This window comes from Trichosurus vulpecula, chromosome 8 (genome assembly GCF_011100635.1).
Source record: "Trichosurus vulpecula isolate mTriVul1 chromosome 8, mTriVul1.pri, whole genome shotgun sequence".
Classification (NCBI taxonomy): domain Eukaryota; kingdom Metazoa; phylum Chordata; class Mammalia; order Diprotodontia; family Phalangeridae; genus Trichosurus; species Trichosurus vulpecula.
Window position 1 is genome coordinate 124,081,021 of NC_050580.1, and position 23,025 is coordinate 124,104,045.

At 39.6% G+C, this 23,025-nt stretch overlaps 1 protein-coding gene across 3 annotated transcripts in view; it reads right to left on the reverse strand.

The window, feature by feature from the left end:
• Positions 1-23,025, reverse strand: part of ABHD2 (abhydrolase domain containing 2, acylglycerol lipase) — a 118,970-nt gene that overhangs the window by 4,125 nt on the left and 91,820 nt on the right. For all 3 annotated transcript variants that reach the window (XM_036769616.1, XM_036769617.1, XM_036769618.1), the window contains 5 exons: positions 16,121-16,304; positions 7,887-7,979; positions 5,023-5,133; positions 2,507-2,576; positions 853-937 (listed from right to left, as the gene is read on the reverse strand). In XM_036769616.1, the coding sequence (XP_036625511.1) occupies positions 853-937; positions 2,507-2,576; positions 5,023-5,133; positions 7,887-7,979; positions 16,121-16,304 (543 nt within the window). The remainder of the gene's footprint in view (positions 1-852; positions 938-2,506; positions 2,577-5,022; positions 5,134-7,886; positions 7,980-16,120; positions 16,305-23,025) is intronic.

Sequence of the window (23,025 nt, forward strand, 5' to 3'; positions counted from 1 at the left end):
ACTGCATAATATCCGACCTCTAGAATACATATTTCTTTTACATCCTGGGTTACGAAGTCTTTGACTAGTGACTGAGTCCTCTGTGTTTTGTTCTACTACATGTTTTTTTTCCAGCCCTTGGTATTTTAAATGAACCAAAAATTTTCTTCTTTCCTTTGATTGACTTATTATATTCACAAGAGGAAAACTTTTCCCTCACAGTCCTCCCTCTCTTGTGGTTTATGTCCCAGGGGTCTAAAATGATGTCCAGTTTGTCTCCTGGATGACAGAGAAAGATAATGTTGGCATTCCCAGACCTCATCCTCTCTCTCTTCAGTTTTCTTCTTCGCCCTCTAGCTCTTGGTTGGTGTGGAATAAGATCATACCAACTTCAAACCCAATAAACTACTCTCTACTGGGCAGGGTTTTTTTGCTCTTCTAGTTGCTTGGTTTTAGTCCCCAGAACAGCTGGAGTCACTAAAGCATTGGTAGTGATGACTTTATATTTTGTTTTTCCTATAGTTCTGAATACTTTCTTTCCTAGAGCCAAACTTCCCAGCTTAAAAGAATCATAATCTACCAGGCAATTTCACATAGCACTGGGTGACAGAAGCAATAATAGATCCTGGATTGACAGACCTGACCTCTTGCAATAGGATAGCAGGAAAGCAGAATATTTCTTGTTTAGGTATTCAGGTGGCAACATTATCAGAGATTCTTTGAATATGAACAGAATCTTCTGGATAAAAGCATGGCAGCAAAAGCCTCCGCACATAAAAGATACTTCTTCCAGGAGATCACTTCATGAGGAAGATGACAGTATTTACCATGTCAGGATGAGTATGGAAAGGATCAAGAGAAAGAAACACTTACCTGAAAGAGATCTGGGGATTGTTAAAAGACTATCATGCACCAAGGGGTCATCAGCAGCATTAACCAGCATGAGTGGAACATAAATCTGTGCAAGGGAAAATAAAAGTAAAATTCCTGTCTCTGTGTAACACCATCATTATTCTTGGGTGGCCAAACCCTGAAACTTACTACCCAACACTTTCTTAAGACAAAGTGAACAAGGACCAATATGTTGCCCATGATCAGAGTATACAAATGCCAAGTTGGCAATATAGGAATGATAAGCTTTTAGTAGGATCATGATTAGACACTGAGTTGGAATGTGCATAAATAGGTCAAGAGTGACCTTGGCTGAACTTGTTAATAATGCTAGCTCGAAGTGATACAACCAATATATTCATTCCACTACAAAAATACTCTGGGGGACACAAAAACAGGGAAATTTGGTTAAATTTAATATATACTTTCAAAAACAAATTGCTATGTAATAGAAGTTCACTGTTTCATATACAATCCTCTTTTCTATTTCTTTTAAAAATCAAGTCTTCCATTTTGGTTAAAAAACAAAACAAAAACATATGGAGAGACTTATACTGGCAGCAGGTTGATGTGAAAAAAGATCTGGGAGTTTAAGTTTTCTAAAAGCTAACTATTATTAGCTAACGATGTCACATGGCTGCTTAAAAAAAACAAATGCAATTTTAGTTTGCATTCAAAAGCTGGGGTTTTTAACTCTTTTTGTGTCATGAACCCTTTTGGCAATCCGGTAAAATTCACAGACCCCTTCTCAAAGTAATAAAATACATAAGACTACAAAAGGAAATCAATTATATTGAAATAAATATTTTCTTTTTCACAAACTTCCTTGATATTTATCCATAGACCCCTGATCTCCCACTCCCCTCAGGTCTTTGGACCCTAGTTTGAGAACTCCTGCATATAATTTTAAGATCACAGTACTAATGCCATTATAGCTCTGTGTTATCTAAACATGTCTGGGATTCTGTGTTTAATTCTGGGTGCTACATTTCAAAAAAGACATGGTTTGGAAGGTGACCCAGGATGAGGAGGAATCCATCTCATGAAGAACACCATCTCATGAAGAAACCATCTCACGAAGAACAGATTAATGAACTGAGACAGAAAAGAAGACTTACAGGGGACATAATAACTATTTTCAAACATCCAAAGGGCTTTCTTGTAAGAAGGCAGAAAACTAAGCAGCACAGTGTAGTGGAAGGATTGCTTGTATTTAGAGCCAGAGGACCTGGATTCAAATCCTGGATCTGTCACTTAGCACTCATGTGACCTTGGGTAAGTCACTCAACCACTATGGTATTCAGTTTTCTCATCTATAAAATAAAAGGGTTGGACTAGGGCACCTCTGAAGTTTCTTCTCACTACAGAGCTATGATCCAAGTTAAGAAGAAAGCAGATCTCAGTGCAGTATATGAAAGAACTTTTTTTAACAATTTGAATGTACCAGTGATAAAGTAGGTTGCCTTTTGAGGCAGTCGGGATGATCCTAATCAGAGATAATGTAAGGAGGGGTTTTTATGGTGCCTGAGAGGTTAGACTAGCTGGGCTCCAAGGTCTTTTCTAAGTCCAGGATTTTTAGGTTGAGGGCAAAGCAAAGCAATAGTGATATTGTTTATGGTCAGTTCCAGTCACTTACCCTGTGCAGATACCTCATGCAGCTTTCTTCTTCATAATATTCTTTCAGAGAATTATAGCCATGGAACTTCCTAAGATATAACAAAGGAGGAAAACAACGTAAGAAAGGAATAGAGACTTTTCCTCAGGCCTCAATGCTGGTCTGTTTTATCTTTCTTCTAATTTCCACATTCATCTACAAGAGCTAATATCTTTTCATGATTTTAATAAAGACCAACTATTTAAGCCCAGGTTGGCATGAAGCTAGACATCATTGAAGAGGCAAGGAAATTCAGAGATTGCTAAGGTATTCTTTGCAACAGAGGTCTTTCCAGCAGAGGAGAGTCTTTCCACCTAAATTACTGTAGGCTGAGATGACATAAATTAGGGAGCAGGAAGTGGATATGGCTATAAAGTTCCAAGTCCTATTAACTCAGGAGGCATAGTGTGATCTTTAATAATAAGATTATAGAATATGGTGTAAGATGTTCATCTAAGCCTAATTTCTATCAGCCTGTTTTCCAGTTTTCCTAGTAGTTTTTATCAAATAGGAAGTTCTTTCCTAAGTAATTTGTTTTCTGGTTTATCAAGGTTCCCTTATTTCTAATTCTCCCTCGTCTAGTATGTTCTGTTGATGTCCTTCTCTAATGTCTTTTTTAACCAACAAACATATGGTTTTAATGACTGCTGCTTCATAATAAAAGTCTGAGGTCTAGAAGTGCTATTCCCCCTTTATCCTTACCTCTTTTCATCATTTCCCTTGATATTCTAGATCTTTTATTTTTCCAAATGGATTGTTGTTATATTTTTATAGAGTTCTGTAAAGTATCTCTTTGGTAATTTGTTTGCTTTAGTATTAAAAGTGCAAATTAAATTTGGTAGGATTTATCATTTTTATTTTGTTAGCATGGCCCAGCCACAAGCACTGTATTCTTCCAGATATTTAAATTGTTCTTTATTTCTTTAAGGAGAATTTTGTAACTGAACACACATACACACACAGATAGAGTATTTTGTATGTTTTGGTAGATTGATCTCCAGATATTTTACGAATTTTGCAGTATCTAAACTGGGATTGATTTCCTTTTCTATTACTGTCTCTTGGATTCTGTGATTTATAGAGAAATGCTCTGGATTTTTAAGGGCTTATTTGGTAGCTTGCAACTTTGCTGAAGCTATTAATTGTCTCAATTAGTATCTTTGTTGATTCCATTAGAATTTCCAAGTAAACCATCACAGGATAGGCTGCTTTCTAACAAAAATATAAAATGCTATGGGATGGACATCCTAACAAATAACAGCCCTGACCTTCAAGTTTTAGGGGTCAGATTTGTCCTGGTTAAGGCTTAAGCATATGATACAGACCCAGAACATCCCTAGTCCAGATGATTGCTGGGAAACTAATTTTTTTTTACAGTGATGTTGAGGGGTTCAGATTTGATTCAAGAATGACAAAATGGGCAATTTCAGAGAAACCTGGGAAGACTTGTATGAACTGAGGCAGAATGAAGTGAGTAGAACCAGGAGAATAATGTATGCAGTAACAACATTATAAAGAAAAACTCCAAAAGACTTTAGAACTGTGATCAATGCAATGATAAACTAAAATTTCAGAGACCCAAAGATGAGGCATGTTACCTCATGGTAGATAGACTCAAAATGCAGAATGACACATATAGTTTTGGACATAGCTAATGAGAAAATTTGCTTTGCTTGACTATGCCTATTTGTTACAAGGGTCTTATTTTTTTCTTTCTGTTCAATTTTAATAGAAATAACAACAAAAAAAGATTTACTCTAAGCGAGACTTAGCTCAGGATAGGAATTCCTCTGCCCACCTGGCTTTCCAAAGCTCCAAATTGTCCCTAACGTAAAAGAAGACAGTTAAAATCCATTTTACTTTGCTTTTCTGTTCATGCTGAGAGCTTTCTGATCTCCCCTCTCCTTTACGAGGCCATTTTTTGCCTCATTTCTTACCTGGCCTTAATCACTGAAAGGGCATTGCCTTAGACAAACTGAGACCTGAGAAAGACCTTAGCTTAAAAAGGCCAAACTACATCCAGAGCCATCTCCAGTTGTCCTGATCTATATCTTGCCGCTGGATCCAGATAGCTCAGGAAGAGAGAACGAGGCTGGTAACTTTACACAGCTCTGCTCTATTCACTTAAATCCAATTCACTTGCAAGTCATGACATCACCTTCCTGATGTCATTGGTCCTCTTCCAGATTGAAGGACAAAAAACAAGCGACCCTCCCAAGGCTAGCGGCTTAATGGATATCATTGGTGCAAGAGGGTCATTGTTGTCATAAAAATCAGAAAAGGCTTTACCCTCCAGGGATGATATTTACCTGTGATTTAATGCTAGCTTGATTCTGTTCATTCTTAAGCTCTCTTCATGTTAAATTGAATCTTTAAAGTTCTTCTGAAAAATAAGTTCAAGAGGCAACTTCACCTTTCCCTGCTGGGGCTAATCTCATCAAGCAACTGATGCTATCTTAGAGGAAGTTATTCTTAGAGAGCAAAGCTCTTATACATACCTCATCACATTGTCATCAATTTGCATAAGAGATGTTGCTGTGTACAATCTGCTCAAGTCAGTATCCTCAAGGCTTTGAGGTTTCTTAACATTGTTTCCAAACAGAACTTGCCTGGAATAAAAAGGAAAAAGGACACCATTTCAAGATGAAAACTGAAGGAGCATGCAATGGCAAAGGGACCTACCTTGCCCAAAAACAATCTGGAAGAGTGAGACTTTGCCAAAGTGTCTATATGTCAGTTTCAGATGGATCCCTGTAGCCCTCAGAGTCTGCCAGTGAATGAGCTGAGATGGTCAGACTTCAAGCGACTAGAGAAGGAGAGGTAAGCTGAGACCTTCACTGCCCTTTCAGGGACAAAGATAGGCTCTGTGGAGTGGCTGGAGGCAGTCCAGACAAGGCTAAAAAATTGGAACTGAGACAGTGCTGAACCTTGGAGAACTCTCTCTCTCTCTACCCCCGGAGCAGGATATTTGTGGAGTCTGCTGTGAAGGGAGTGCCAGGCAGCAGGCTGGCCGCACGTGCGGGTAGCATTGTGCCACTGTCGTCAGTGGCATGTCAGCAAATCGATATTTACCACTTCAAGGGGAATTAGCTCATCCAAAAGAGATGTTAAAACCAAAGAAATATTCTTAGAAAATACTAGACATCACATTCAAGAATGTAGTTCCCTTCACAGAAGAGATGCTACAGATTAACAAAGAGGGAAATGAGGGAATTCTCACCAGACAGGCCCCAATGAGCAGTCTTTATATTTCATCTCTGTAGTAGCTGTAAATCATGCTGCAGTATTTAACAACGGCCAAAGATGGTCAGTGTGTTACTTTGGTGCCCTGCCCTAAAGCAGGAAAGATACCCAATCGGGAGTAAATTGTTTGGTTCCTTTACAAACCCGCTGCAGAACTGGAACGGACTTTTTCAGCTTCAGTAGGGGGATTATATGCTGTGTGCAATATGATTCACACTTTAAAAATTCTTTGTCAAATATTTGGTTTTCTATAGTAAATTCAAGAAAAGTACATGAACCCCAAAATTTACTGGGTGAGCTAACGCAGCACACACTAGAATTTACATGCTCCATATAGAAGGTTCATCAACCTAGTGATTGGCAGAAAACTACCTTTCAGCTATTGGTTGCCAAGGGCTGAGTCCTTGTGCTCCCAAAGAGAAATATTTCACAAAGTGTTCATTTAACTTCCTGTGACCATTGTGTTGGAAATTTACAGGGTAAAACAAAGCAGCAGCACCATGTCTCATGAATTCATATCTAGGATGAGGAACAAGTCTCTCCCCATCTATTGCCTATTTTATGTAAGGATCAAGGAAGCTATGCCAGAATGTTGTTTAGTCATGTCTGACTTTTCATGACCCCATTTGGGGTTTTCTTGGCAAAAATACTGGAGCGGTTTGTCATTTCCTTCTCCAGATCATTTTACAGATGAGGAAACTGAGGCAAATAGGGTTAAGTGATTTGCCCAGGGTCACACAACTAGTAAATGTCTAAGGCCACATTTGAACTCAGGAAGATGAGTCTTCCTGACTCCAAGCAGTCTATCCACTGTGTCATCTACCTGTTAAAGCTGTACGAGCATATGACAGCCTAAAACATACAGTTTACAAATGACAGAGCAAGAAGACTTTTCTAATGGTTAATTTAAATTAAAAAAAAATAAACATTTAACAAAAGCAAATTGATAGTTCAATATTTATTTAACTTTTGTTGTTATTTCTAGGTCAGCAAAAAATCATTAAATAAAATGCCTATGGCGATTAAAAAAAAATCTCTAGATTTCTAACCTCTAGAAAACTGACAATCTTGGTGCAGAGACAGACCTAGAACTTACAAGTGATGTGGCAGCCTATAATTGAGAGCCAGCATGATGTAGAAAGCGGATTGGATATAGACTCAGAAGATTTGGGTTCAAACTCTGGCTCTGCTACTTCCTCTGGATGGCGCTTGGGCTGTCACTTCACTCTGGGGCCGAACTTCCTCATTAGTCACCAGTCACAGGAAGGAGCTGAACCCTTAGGGCTTAACATTTCTAAGGTTTCTTGGAGTTCTAAATCTTATTATCTTCTAAGTGGTATAAATGGGTTGCTTTACACACACCTCTTTTGTTCCTCATTAAAGCCTTGTAAAGCAGGGAAACAATCTAGAACAACAGGTGTCAACAGAACTCTGTGTGTGTGTGTGTGTGTGTGTATGTGTGTGTGAGAGATGAAGCTTCAGGGGGCAGATGTGGGAGAACAGTAGGAAAACCAGAGTAATGTTTTGCATACAGTATAAGTATTTAAGAAATTAATAAAATGTTTGCTGCATTACTGTTGCATAGACAGGTGGACCCTGATTATGCCTTAAATCTAGGTAGATGAGATGAAAGTGAGGGGGTCATTCAAGTTTTCTTGAGCAAGTGAAATAACATAATTAAAGTACTAGTTAAGTAAGAGCAGTAAATATGGCAGAGGCAGGTTTTAGGATGGTGGGAAATCAAGTACTGAACCAGTGGCTATTTTATTAACATATTTTATGATCAGCTTAGTATTCTTAAAAATGCTAAAAGTCTATATGATATTATAGTTAAAGTATGATATAAGAGAGTCTTTCCCTTCCTGGATTTACTTAAACTTAAAGGTAGAAAAAAAAATCGTACCAGCTTGTGGTGGTCGAGGAAAATGTAGTTTCTAACAAAGGAAAAATGCAATGATTAGGCCAGCAGGAATACCTGAGACTGTGTGTCTAAGGAGGCCATTCAGACCATTTGATGTTGTAGAAATGAAGGTCCAGAGCCTCTTAATAGCCCCTGTTGTAACTAGGCAGCAAAAGAATGTGAGCCTCATGAGAAGAAACAAAGGAAGGGCAATGGTACCTGTGAGAAAGGATGATCTTCTTCATGTTGTCAGCCATGAGGAAGTTGTAAAATCTTCGGCACTGATCCCACTGCATGAAGGTTTCCTGTGCCCTAAACCAAACCACAAAATAACAGTCAGAAAGGATGAAAGAAAGGCTTAGAAATGAGAGGTAGTTAGGCAAAGATAATGAGCCAGAGATTCTCTTTATTGTAATGAGATGCTTAAAACAGACAGCAGAAGCATTTAAGGTTGCTGACTTTGGCTTTTGGAAGAGAACGATGACTGACAGTGCCAAAACCATGGATTTCAGAGTAATACGCTGGGTTATCACGCTATTCCTGGCAAAGATGACAGCAGGAAAAAGCTGCTCCGGTGGCTGGACATCTCCTTTGGTCAGTGTCACTCACACAACTACTTGTCAATCTGTTGGCTGTGCCAGAAAGTAACATCATCAACGTGACAGGAAAAACCATTATTCTCACACTAGGATTGCCTTCCACCCTGCAAATAAGTTCTCTAGGCTTAATAACAGAACCATGATGAATATGACTGGTATTTTAATAGCGAGTGTGCATGTGCTTGTGTGCGCACATGTGGTTTTGCTTTTGAAAACGTTCTTTTGGCTATGTTAAAAAGGCATGGGGAAGGAATTGTTTGTTTTTTAGTAACAACTGAATTTTCATTTTTCTGGTCTCTTGTTACTCACAAAATTAGTGTGACCCCAAATTGATAATCCTTCTTATGACCAGTCTTAGAACTCTGGGACAGGGGGTGAGAAAATAGAAATGAAATTAAAATGAGAAAATCCTTTCCAAGCATGACTAGCAAGAAATTAGTGCTGAACAGAGCCCCTTCATGCTGGTGCCATCCCATCCAAAATTACCTTGTGTCTGCTTTGTACATACCTATATGCACATGTGCTGGCTGCCCTCGTTTGAACCTCTGAGGGAAGGGGCTGTTCTGTCTTTTTCTTTGTATCCCCTATGCTTAGCACAGTGCTGGGCACACAGCAAGTGCTGAATAAACTCTTGTTGATTGGGGTGTGTGTGTGTGTGTGTGTGTGTGTGTGTGCGTGCGCGCGTGCGCAAGCGTGTGCGCGTGCGCAAGCGTGTGCGCGTATAAGGAACTGCCAGCCTTCTTTTTATAAATATTTGATTGTCTGATTTGTACTCTTGTATCTGAGGCAAGGGTACATTTTGACAAGCCAATAGCAGCTGCTTCACAGACTAGCTAGGAGGCTCATTCCTCATCGACCTCTACCTAAAGCCTCCTTCCCACCAGTGTAAGTCATAGCACCAACTGCTCACTGAGTCTGAGTTAATAAAATCCCTTCATCGTTGTTCCAATGTTAGGAATGTCAAGAGGCTCAATTTCATGATGTTTGTTAGTATATTAACTTATGTGTCACATATTTCTACTAAAGTCCTTAAAGAAACTTTACATTCATCTTACAAATAATAGAGTGAGGAACATGGGTGATAGGAGTCTTTCAAAGCCCAGATACTTGAAAAAATAATTTCCCTCCAAATTGCCTCAACTTCATTTGGGGGTCAGCAAACTTTCCCTATGAAATGACGTTAAAAATGACAATAAGAAATGAAATATTTTTCAGATTTAATGAGTGGAGAAATCCTTATAAGATACTACTTAAGAGTTCATTGTTAAGAATATTAGTGACACAAAGGTCAAGAGACCCCAAGGGCTATAAGCTCTGCACAAACTGGAGCAGAAGAAACTGAAAAGCTAAACAGGAATCAACAGTAGAACCAAAGCTATAAGAACTGAACACGTTGGTAGGCCCTCAGGCCCCTTCCTTTGGACCCAAGGGGCCAGTCAGGCAGTCTCCCCACGTGCCTAAGCAATGAACAGCAACTTGTTTCCTTTGCCAGCTCACACCCTTTGATTCCCAGACAACCTGTTCAGACATTAGACTGTCTAAGACATTTCTTTTCCATTATCTTTGCTTATACCTTGAAATGGGGAAGAGGGGAGGTAGGAAGGTATGTGTGAAGATGGAGTGTTCAGGACTACGATTAGATATGTGTACTAAAGTGACTTAGTAACCAAATAAGTCATCTGAAAAACTTTGGTCCCTGTTAGGTAGTTAAGGTTTGATGAAGTGTTGGGATAAAATGCCAACTTCACTGTTTTCATCATTATCTACGGCAAATATGTATTCCCAAACTAGGCTTCTCTCGTCATCTGTCATATTTCTGGGCCATCTTCCCTCATAATCAGGTGGTACACAGTTAAGCAATGAATGACTTGTCTAATCAAAAAGACTATAATAAATACTTGTCTAATCAAAACAAAAGTAACATAACCATAATAATGATGCTACACACACACACACACACACACACACACACATACACACACACACGCGCGCGCGCGCGTGCACAAACCTAAAACCCTCCGAACCATGTGGTCTAAAGCCAGCTGAATATATTTGAATTATGCATCACTTTATTCAGATGACTACTCTCTTTTATCAAAGTCAAGAGTTGGCTTGACTTTGGGATGCAAGTCAAAGAAGTCTAAAAGATAGGGAGAAGTATCTCAATAAAAGCAGTATTCAAAATGCAATAAAGCCCTAACTACCATTTTCAGCAGCTATCTGTGCTGTATTACTAGAAATGCAGCTAGTATTATGGAACCACACTTATCTTGTTTCCATATGTCCAGATCTTCATTTGGACTGTTTAACAGGGCTGGAAATAGTAGTAGGAAAATGGGAGAATGAGACTACACCTGCAGTAGAGTGGTCCTGGGCAAGGAGGAGAATGCAGTTGAATGCAGGTAAGAAAGTGCCAAGAAAGGACAGTGGGGACCAGTTGAGGGAGCTCTGGATTATCTGGATGTTTCTGTATCCAGATTATTTCTGGTCTTGAGGTACCTGGATGGATGTACAAGGTTCCACTGCACTTCTGAGAGGATTTTCCTAGTGGGAAGTACCGTATTATTACTAGCACCTTACATTTGAATAACATTGATTTTTCAAAGCTTCTTTATATTTAGTATCTTCTCTACAATCCTGTGAACTAGTGAGAGGAAGAATAGTTTCTTACAGATGAAAAACCAAGGTACAGAGAAACTAATGATTTTCTTATCACGAACAGCAAGAATGCTGTCTCTGTCAATGATTGAAGACAAGCGATTTTCCTGCCTTTGTGCCTTAATTTTTCACATCTGTAAAATCCATAGGATTATCTCTATTTTCAATCTCTCTTCTCCTCTCTGAAGTGTTGTCAGAGAAAATACAATTCTTTTATTAAGTACTTTGAGCTCCCTAGGGAAAAGGTTGCTATTATATTGTATACTGTATTGTAAACTGTCTAAAGGAAGGGACCAGATTTCCCATCTTTGCAGCATTTAGTATAGTCCTTGTACTTAATAAAAAATCTGATTAATTCATAAATCGTTAATTATAAATTTGTGATAAGGCTAGATCAAGTTCATCTCTTCTGAACAAACTTAATGCAGAACACAAATTAGCAGTGTAAATAATACCATAGAAGGAATGATTAAAATACTTGAGAACAAACTTTTTAAGTATCCTCAAGTACTATTTACATTAAAGCTGATCCCAGGAGTAACCTCTAAAGCTCCATTAGCCTAATATGAGTTACCTTTTGTATTAAAAAAAGCCTTTCTTCAGACATTCTGCAGATTCAGGCTGCCCTTTCTCCAGAACTTAAACCCGGGACTTCTGGCTCTTTCAAATCCTGTGTTTTTTCCATTGCATGGCACTGCCACTCATCTAAGTTCCATTCAAAGGCCCAGATGTAGTGTTATCAAATCCATTTATCAGGGAATATACCCGCACTTAGTGGGGATTCTTAATGTGCATTTGATAATTCATGTATTGTTCTTTCAAAGGTTCTTGGGTTCCCAGAAGGCAATGCAGAGCCAGGCCCTGTGCCAAGTTGTTAATGCTTCTCAATACTAACCCGCACCTCTTTTTTCTCTGTCTCATTTCCTCCTGGAATTCTCTCCTAATTAATTGCAACCTGGTTGATCATTCCTCTACCCTTCATCCTCTCAGCACTCATTGGCCATTGGGTGTCCAAATTGTAGACTGTCCCTTTCCGTATAATCTGCACACAAAGGGTGCTCAGTGAAAAGGTTGTTTTATATTGATAGTGGTTTTGCAGTTACTGCCTGATGTCACAAAAAGACTGTTAGAGGTCTTCTCTGAAAAGATGGCTAGGACTGTTGAAATGCTCTTTAAACTCGTTTTTCCTACTAAGAGACTGTAGCGCTTTCCCACCTTCCAGTTTGTAGGTCAGATTCTTAGAAGTAAAGAGCTAGCATGAGATGGAGAGATGCATGAAATGCATTTGCACGACCAGTTCTCTCACTTACCTTCGGGACTGGCCAGTTGCTAAATGGATGAAACTTATACTCAAATGTCTTTAGACACACAGGCTCAAATAACTCATTAAATCAAGGATTAGCTTGACCACACAAATTCCCCTGGCTTAGGCAAGCAGCTGCTTATGCTGAGAAATTATCACGAAGAACATGAGATACATCACGTGGTTTTTAGTAAATTGCACTCTCTTCATTGATTTAACCCATAATAAAACATGAAGTCATTCAATAGCCACAAGAGTCTGTTGACTATAGAAAGCAGGCAGCTGGTTTCTCTCTGCTCCTCCTATTTCCTTTTGCCAGAGGAAGGGTACACTAATGGGTTAGATGACAAATGATGGAAGTCACTACCCAAATAGTTCTCCAGATTCAACTATGAGTGATTTACTATAAGAAACCCAGAGATACTGATTTCAGAAGCATGTGAGCCCTCCCCACTCGGCTTTGGCAAAAAGGATGAGAGGAGGGAGGAAAGATCACAATAATGTTGGCCGCTTTCAAGCCCTAGCAGAAAGGGCAGGTTCGGGGCTGTCAGATAATGTCATGGGCAGAGCACTGGACTTAAGTGAGGAAAACCCAAGTCCAAATCCTGCCTCGGACATATTATGCTGAGGGACAGGTCACCTGTCAAAGACTAGGGCAAGTCTAGACACCAGAATGATCCAAGACTCAGCTTCTTCATTTGTAAATGGGGATAATAATTCTTGTACCACTAGTTACAAGATCAAAGGGCTGTTGAGAGGCTCAAATGAAAATGTACTTGCAAGCACTGCACAAATGAAAGGCAGTTTGAGAGGAGTGGTAAGAGTATTGGTCTGGAGTCAGAGGACCTCAGGCACAAGTCCAGGCTCCACCTCTTTACTAGCTGTGTGGCCCTGGGCAAGTCATTTAATCTCTGAGCTTTAGCTTCTTCACCTATAAAATGGGATAATCATACTGACACTGTCTACTAAGCATAGCTGTTGGAAGGAAAGTTTTTAAATAAAGCTATGATGATTACATGGTCTCTTTTTAACCTCCGTAACAATTATAATTCACAACATCAGATGGGAATGTGTCCCAAGGTGGAAAAGAGATTAAAGGATCAGCGGGGGAATGAAATGGAAATAACCCTGAGCTAAAGGTTAGGAGAAAAGTCAAACAAGGGGACCCTGGGCACTCAAGATCCTTGTTCCTCAAGGGTTAAAGGTTGACTTGGCAATGAATGAAATAAGTAAAATACATGAAGCACTGTGTGTGTCTGGAGAAGGGGCTAAATACATGTAGGGGCAAACCTTATAGCTCTTCATATGTACTTTTGTTTCCCCACAAACTCTGGTTATAAATGGCCTCATGGTGTGCTCTTGCCACCAGTAGAGGGAGCTAGTGTAGCAAAATGAAAGGAGGTTTCCATTGAGGAGATGAAATCCTTGCAGAAGTTTCTGGCTCTCCTTCTTTAAAACAACAACAACAGTTTTGCATCCTCTTAATGAATATTTTGCTGGTGCTTTGAAAGTCAAGTTGATATATATGTCTTCTCAGTTTAGACAGGTCACGTTTATAGATAACGTAATGGAGGCCAGACCATTCTGGGTACACATAGTAAAGTCAATTAGAAGTAAAACTTAAGACTCCCCTGACCTTACTAACTTCAAAGCTGGTTGGTTTCTAACCTATCATTTCCTACCTCAGTGACTAAACCAAAGTCATAATTGTGCAACGTGCAGAAAGTCAAGGAAAAACCCAAATTCAGGATAGTGGAAACCATATTGGGATGGTCTCTGAAACAGAATATCTCATTTACTGAGCATCATTCAGAAAAGTGGAGTTCTATAAGTACATTTTCCAGAGAAGTGACTTAATCCTTTTTGTCCAAATCTTCTTATTCACTAAAATACATATATGTACATATACATGTGTATACATGAAGTACCTATGCTCTATGTAAGGGCATATTACCTTAACCATATTTGATGAAAATCTAGGCAAAATGTTTTTATATACGTTAAAGTATTCTTAAACAGAGAAGGCAGAAATTTCCTTTTATTTAATGATAATTGGATTATTGGATTATAGGATGATCATTGTGGGAAAAAATAATATCATGTTGTAAAGAAAATAAAGCCCAGGAGAAATCAGTATCTGTTTGGATAGTAAGCTAGTATTTTTGTATAGCCTTTTCTTTGTAACTTTAAAGAATATACTTTTGTTTCCACATATTTGGTATATCACCTGTGGGCTGAAAATAATCTTGATTAGGAACATCTCCAGCAAAACCAAGAGGAAAAAATATTATTTTTTCCAGCTGATTTTATAGTTTTGTTTGGTTGTGTTTTTTTAAAATTTTTTTGGTGGGGTGGAGGGAAGAGTGGGAGAGAGAAGGGGTGAGAATTGCAACAGAGGAATGAGAGAGGCAGGTGAAAGAACAAGGGACTAGGAGACAGGAGACCTTAGTCTAATAGCCGGCTCTCAACCACTATCCACATGTGTGACTATGGGCAAAGCTGTTAACATCTCTGGGGCTTTAGTTTTTTTTTAAATAAAAATGAGACTGTTAAGATTAGATGGTCTCTAAGATCCCTTTCAACTCTAAGATTCTGATTTTATGAAGTACCAAAGAGTTTCAGTCTAATTCCCTTAATTTATAGACACTTTCCAGGCTGTAGGAGTGGAGCTCAGAAAGTCTTAGGGATGTAGGTGTATTCACAGGCCTTTTTAAGGGTATTCAGGAATTAATCTGAAGCTATCATGATGTTGATAGCCCTGCATAAGGTCTGGCCACAGAGTTCACAGCTCTTTCTGTCACCACTACTCAGACTGTGGTTGAACCACACATGAAAACCGATCCTGGGAGGCTAAGATTCCTCTCACTATTACAGAATTGTCCAAGACTAGATTTAGGCTATACAGTGAGAGATTACACCTTGGGCTATTAATACCTTAGTGTGCTCACTGACTACGCTGATTAGCAGTACTGAAAACTATGAGTACTCCATCAGGAATTCCTGTTGTTGTTTAAAGAAAAAAGCTATCTCCACTGAGGACAGACAGCAAAATAAGGCTTAAATGAAAGCCTGAGGGTTTTAGGTAAAGTAACAAAAGATCTGCTAATCACAAGGGTTGTTAACACTAGAAGAACCAGGCCCATCAAATGACTGTGAAATTTGCTTGGTCCTTCAAGGTACCATAAATTTCAGCCATCTAGCACTAGAACAGATTACTAAAGGAGACTTTTGGTAATCCTTTAAAAATAGGAGCCAACGGTAATGAGTTAATGAGTTTACAGAGCTCATCAATCCAAAGGCAGTACAGGCATACAAATGGATTAAAATGCACATGGACAGGGATTCAAGGGTTATGAAAAATGGAACCATAGAATGTTAATGAAGAGGTGAAAAATTCTTAATCCTTAAGGATGAAGTAAGGGAGAATATGGCCTCTCATAGGTCTTTGTTAGTATGGTCTAAATTTGGCAGCTGCGATACATCTGGAATGGCAATAGTTGTGTATGCTTTTTTGCTAATCGTTTCTCTTCCCCAGTTCTAGAGTAAAAAGGACCAGATAATTTAGGAAACAGATACTTCTATCTTAGCTCTTGTGCCACATGTGGCTCTTTCCCAAACAAACTGGGATTCTCTAACTCTCTACTGGATGATTTTCGATTCTCTAAGGACACAGGGAGTCTTCTGGCTGTTTTGTCCTTCACAAATACGGGTCTAGAGATAGAGAAATATGAACAGCACTGATTTATGGGTTCTAACAGCAGGAACGGGACATATGCTAAAGAACCCAATCTAGCAGCAAAACATGGTTTATCAAAGACCCAGAATTTTCTGCCTAATCAGGATTGATTTTTCCTGGAAGAAATGATGACAGAAAAACAGAAGAGTACACGTACCTTAATGCACTGTATCCTTGACACACACTGACACAGCACAGGACTCTTTCTTGATTTGCCTGGGTTTCACCCAAGTATTTACACACGATGTTTCCACCCAGACTAAAGCCTACTACAACTAGTTGGGTCTGGGGATAAGTCTTCTTGATGTAGCTCACCATGGCTCCAAATTCCCAGGTACAGCCTAAAAGTAGAGAGCAGGGCACAAATCAGTTATGATGCGATGGATGTGCCAAACACACTTCTGTTGGAAGTCTTCCGGTGAGGGGTGGCCTATTTCACCTCTAATGGTTAGGGAGTTTTTTCTTATATTAAGCCTCTATGTGCCTTTTTAGAACCTCTGTCCCTTGCTGCCAGTTCTGCCATCTGGGACTAAACAGAACAAATCTAATCCCTCTTCCATCCTGGTTGCTCTTCTCTGGATATGCTCACCAAAATGTGGCAGCCAACACTAACCACAGAACTACAGATGTGGGCTCCCAGGGCAGAGTACAAGGGGACAATCGCCTCTCTAGTCTAGGACCATCTGCCCCCCTTGATTTAGACCGGCTGCCACAGCACACTGCTGACTTATACTGAGCTTATAGTCCATTCAATCCACCAGATCTTTTTCAAGCAAACTGCTGTTGAGATATGCTTCCCTGTCTTATACTTGTGACTTTGATTTTTTGAATTAATTTTAAGACTTTAATGATATCCCTGTTAAATACAATTTTGTTCTTTTATATTACAGCCTTGAGAGTGACTAAATAGGAGAGAAGATATTGGAAAAATGATGCCCTGTTTTTTTTTGACAGAAATTACTAGCTATTAAAGTAACTACTTAGGCACTAATGTCTCTAAGCTCAGTTATGCTGTGGATCAAACAAACACTGGTCTAACATTCTTTTTAAGGGTAAACTAAGGAAGATCTGCTCCATTTTCAATCATCAGAAAAGAAAAGAATGTTCAGGTCACGCATATAAATACATATAAAGATGAGTACAAAGTCTCTTGGGTCTTCACGTTGTTCAGAAAAGTGTGAAGCATTATTTGTGGGATCTATTTAGAGAGGGTGGGAGCAACAGAGGATGATCTTTAATCCACAGGGAAGGCAGAGATGTTCCGTGCACTTAGGATAAAATGTTGTCTGTGATACAGTGGCAACAAATCGAGGGAAACAAACCAATATGGTAATCCAGAAGAGATGCTTCTGACAAAAAACATGTTTGCACCCCATTCTTACCAGGAAAGATGACATCAGCCTGCATCTAGGCCTTCACACAGGTCATTACATGATTTCTCAATAGTTCCTTAACAAGAGGAAATCAATTACTACATACTGAAGAAGTGCTCTGAGCCCTTCTAAGTCCCCAGGTTTGCCTCTGTGGGAACAGAGGTTAAAAAAAGGCACAGGAAGTAATGGAAAGAGATACACAGGAAAGCATAAGAAAACTACTGATTTATGGTGGAAGTCCAGGTTTGCTGGTTGGCAAAAACTTAGGAATTTTAAGTTAAGCAGCTCATCCTACAAAGATAAGGCTGAAGGTAAGACCACCTTTTGTTTATCTTATATATATGCCTCTCTCCTGCAGCAAGCACTCAGCATCTGGCTACAGGAAGCAGGCTGAGCCTACTGGGTCAGACCTTAAGTAACTGATTTATCTGCTTTTTTTGAATTTGAAACCTATGCTACATGCTTCCCATCTGGGCAGCTGATTCTATCAGCACCAGAGCTGGATACTTAAGGAGCCAACTTCTATGTACCATGTCCGGGCACACATTCACTCCTGAATACCAAAGCAAATGCTTTTTCCCTAGAAAGGATCTTCAAGATAGCACAAGGTTATCATCTCTGACCTTCAGCTCTCTTTTGTGGAGGCATCCTCTTGACGAGCCCTCAAAGAATGGTAAAATTACTTGATTTCACTCCCTCTACTGAGGCAGACCAAAAACCCCATGGTGCCACAGGAGTTGATTTTTATGAATTGTGATTGCTGAAAAAATGAAACACTTAGTGGCAAACTTTCTGGTGACGAGTCTCCTCAAAAGTTAGCGAGGTTGACCTTTGGGCAATACCTGGAATTCCATCTTCACAACATTGCCCAGCACCCTCCCCATCTTTGCCTTCCCTGTCCCTAGCAATAGATAGATACAACAGCCTAGAGGGAGCTCAGGGTTATAGCTTTTAGGATTTAGATTTGGAAGGACCTCACTGATCATCCAATTTATATGTCATTTTATAAGTAAGGAAACTGTGGCTAAGAAAGTTAAGTGACTTGTCAGGATCACACCATAGCAGAGCCAGGATTCTAAACCAGGTCATCTTCTGTCTCTAAAACCAATGCTTTTTCCACTAAAACACACCATCACCCGTGCTGGCTTTGCTTTCTTCCAGAATGGTTGAAGCATCTTCCTAAGGTTTTAAGTGAACTTCTTTGTAATAGTACTGCCCCCCCAAACCACCCTCACTGTGGGGGAGTTATTAGTTCACAACAGCACTGCCTACACCAGGGAATACAATTTTCTGATTGCACCCACTTCTTTTATCTGATGTGTTCTCTCTCCATTTCACCAAATAGTCAACAAATCATTATCTATCTGTCTATCTTCTAGTAATCTTGAGATTTCACCTATATTGTAGAGTGATCCAGAAAGAATCACAGTGACTACAGGGTCAGTCTAGGAATCAGGAAGACTTGTCTGGGGAGTTTAAGTCCTATGTCTGACTCAAAATAGCTGTGCGACCATAAGCAAGGTACTCAGTATTCCAGGCAACTCTCTCTGACTTTCAGTTATAAACAAATTGTAGACCTGCACCCAGGGAGGAAATTTACATGAGATAGTTCCCTAGAGCAATGTAGTCATGAGATCTGGATGAAAAGAAAACCCCAAACTAAAGTGAAATTCAGATCTGAGTGCCACCCTTTAGGTTTCAGTTTCCTCATCTGTAAAGTGAGGGGTTGGACTAGATGGCCCTTGAAGTCCCTTCCATTTTTGGATATTAGATCCTAATGTCATTAAAGCTAGAGGCTAATTAATTATAACCTAAGACAAGTATGGAGATGTCACTAAGGTTGCTACAAAATTGATTTGCTACTGCACCAAGGAATAGTTACAGTGAAGCTAATTATACAGGTACTTTGGGATTGACAATTGAATTAAATTGAAACGCATCTGATCTGAGAAATGGACCAGTTCTGTTTGTCTCCTGGCATACTGTCAGAGCTGCTTTCCCCAAACCTAGATGTCTCTTTGGTACTGGGAGAACAGTCATACAGTGGACCTTAAACAGTTCCAACTCTGAGTACTTGTCACGCGGGGACACATTTCTTCCCAGGTTCACAAGCTGTTGTTAATAGGATGCTACAGGTTTCAAAGACTTGGAGGAGCTCAGAGCTCAAACAAGTGGGACCCATTTCCTTGGATTATTCCACTGCAAGTAATACAAGTGTCAAAGAGACTCTAATCTACTTTCCAGCATGAGAGAAATTCTTAATGAGATTCTGCATATTTAATCCTTATGGGACTAGCATTGGTGGCACTCCTCAGATATCTAATCTAATGCTACTGTAATAGAAATGAAATCTAGGGCACTGACTAGAGCCTTTCACAAAGAGCTGATTATTCCCCCTCAACACTGGAGGGCCAACGATGCTCAGAACAGAAAGATGAATGATTCATAGCTAATGGCCCAGCTCTTGGGACATTTAAAAAAAGGCCCTCCAGGCGAAATCTGCTTGTGATCCACTTCATTTTAGAAGAGAGTTTTCCCAAATGGGCCCAACAGGACTGAGAAGTTCAACATCCAGGACAGAGAAATAAGAATATGGATTAGATTATATGGTAAAGACAGAAAAAGCAAGTCCAGGTTCTGATGTTTACTGGTTATGATCCTTGTTAAGTCAGATTCTTTGACTCTCAATTTCCTCATCCGTGAAATGGGGATAATAATACTTGTAATACTCACATCAGGGCAGCTAGATGGTTCAGTAGATAGTGTGCTGGGCCTGGAGTCAAGAAGACCTGAGTTCAAATATGGCCTCAGACACTTACTAGCTCTGTGACCCTGGGCAAGTCACTTAACTTCTGTTTGCCTTAATTCATTGGAGAAGGAAACGGCAAAACCACTCCAGAATCTTGGCCAAGAAAACCCCATGGACAGTACTGGCATGCTATGATCAATGGGGTCATGAAGAGTCAGACACCACTAAACAACAAATACTTATACCTCACAGGGTGGTTGCGAGGGAGTGGCCTGTAAATCTAGAATTGCGATGTGAATGTGAGCTCGAGCTCTGATGCACATGGATATATATCTCCATAGTTCCAGTGGTTACAGTGCTGGGGTTGGGAAGCAGCATAGGACAATGGAAAGAATGATGGATGTGGAGTTAGAAGACATGGGTTTGAATCCCAGCTCTACCAATTGCTAGCTGCATGACCCTGAGAAGGTCACTTAACCTCCTGGGACTCAATTTTTTCATTTGTAAAATGAGTTGGGCTGAATGGTCTCTGTAGTCGCTTTTAGCTCTTATGATCTATGGTCATATGTGTGTGCGCATGTGCGTGTGTATACATAGGAGCAGTTAATACATGTTTACTGAATGAATAAATGTATTGTAGGTATGTGCATACACACTTAAATATATGCTCATGTATGTATATGTAATTATATATGCACACATATACGTATATGGAAGCCAAAGAGTTTTTATAAGAGAGGGGAAGAGAAGCTACTTACTTCCCTGTCAAGTTGAAGATCTGGAAAATTAAGATGGTGAAAATAACAACATGGATTCATTCAGGTGGGTGGAAGCTCTGGAAGCCTTTTGTCATTTCCAGAGTAAAAATGTATGAGTCACTATTAGATCATGTCTACTAGCTATAGGAGAGTTGCTATAAGATTGAATAATTCAGTTAGAAAACAGCTGCAGAAACAAAAAAATCCTAGCCCCAAAGTATAATTATTGGCACATCAGATAAAATGGCATTGCATAGAAGAAAATCTTCATACTTAGGGTTCCCATTTTGCTTTGCTCCTCCAGAGCAAGATATTCTGGGGACTTGAAGGACAGTACTGCCTTCAGGGATGTGAGGGCCTTCAGACCGAAAAATGTACCTAACAAGGTTATTGAGTTTGACTCTTCCCCAAATCTAACGCCTTTTTGGAAGGGGAGATGTTTTTATTTGTGCCTGAGAGTTGTGAGGAAGGGGAAATTATAGGGGGCTTACCCTAAAGGGATGATAAGGTAGATTCAGGGAGCAGCTGACAGACTGAAGACTGCATTTCAGACACGAGTAGTTTAAATAAATCTCTATGATGCTCCCCACTTTTATAGAGAAATGGGGTAGAAATGATAACTTTTTTTCCTGAGAGTTTTAAGGGAGGGGAAGCTATGGAAACCACAGCTGAAGTTGAGCTTCAGAGTATCACAGATTTTGAAAACAGACAGGGCCTATTATAGGCTCATTAACTGTTTGCAGGTGGGAAAAGTATTATGATCTCCACTTTAACATGTTAGCGTTCAAGGGCATTGAGATGTTGTCCTTGGAGTGATTGTGGACACTCTGGGTCCAAAATCTGGAGTACAAGACAACACTGTTTGTGGTATACATAACCTGTGCCTGTATGGACATATACAGATTTGGTAAGGGAAACCAAGTGGTAGTTTAGAATATCTAATTGAGGGGAGTTAAGTATCATAGGCAGAATTGGGAAAGAAAAGTAATACAATTTACAAAAAAAATAGAAAATCCAATAAGACAAATAATTGTCGAATTGAATTAAACATAAAATGAATAATCCCATTTTCTCCTCTCAATCGTGTTCTCCTCTTCATTCAACTTCTGGTTTCCATTCCTACTGGATCTTTATGATCATTAATATCTTCATTTTCTTTTGAAATCAGCTATTTCTACCCACTAGGTACCCTTTCCATCTCTGCTTCCATTTCAGTGCAAAAAAAAAAAAATTACTCACCTCCAGGCTAGAGAACTAAAGAAAATGGGTTGAAGGATTTAATTTATTATCTTTTGCTCCCTCAGGCTATACAACCTCCCTCCCCCCAATTCCAACCAGCCGACTGGGGGAAAAAAAATCTCCTTTTTCAAATACCACACCCATAAAAATAGAAGCTGAATTCTCTTGAGGACAATTTCCCAAGGTCTATTTCTCTCTCAATTCTCAGCAGACCAGCAGCTGGGCCACTTTGAGCTGCGCTGTTTTCATGGGCCACCTAGCAAATTTCTGTAGCTTTGCCTGCAACTTCTTTCCGTCTTTTATTTTTTTATTTTTAAAATTTATTTAACATATTTAGTTTTCAGCATTGATTTTCACAAGAGTTTGAATTACAAATTTTCTCCCCATTTCTACCCTCCCCCCCCACTCCAAGATGACATATATTCTGGTTGCTCTGTTCCCCATTCAGCCCTCCCTTCTCTCACCCCACTCCCCTCCCATCCCCTTTTTTCCCTTCCTTTTTTGTAGGGCAAGATAAATTTCTACGCCCCATTGCCTGTGGATCTTATTTTCTAGTTGCATGCAAAAACTTTTTGTTTTGAACATCTGTTTTTAAAACTTTGATTTCCAAATTCTTTCCCCTCTTCCCTTCCCATCACCCTCCCTAAGAAGTCAAGCAATTCAACATAGGTCACATGTGTATCATTATGTATAACCCTTCCACAATACTCATGTTGTGAAAGACTAACTATATTTTGCTCCTTCCCAACCCATCCCGCTTTATTGAATTTTCTCCCTTGACCCTGTCCTCTTTCCAAAGTGTTTGTTTTTGATTACCTCCACCCCCACCTGCCCTCCCCTCCATCATCCCCCCCCTTTTTTATCTTCTTCCCTCTTCTTTCCTGTGGGGTAAGATACCCAATTGAGTATGTATGGTATTCCCTCCTCAGGCCAAATTTGATGA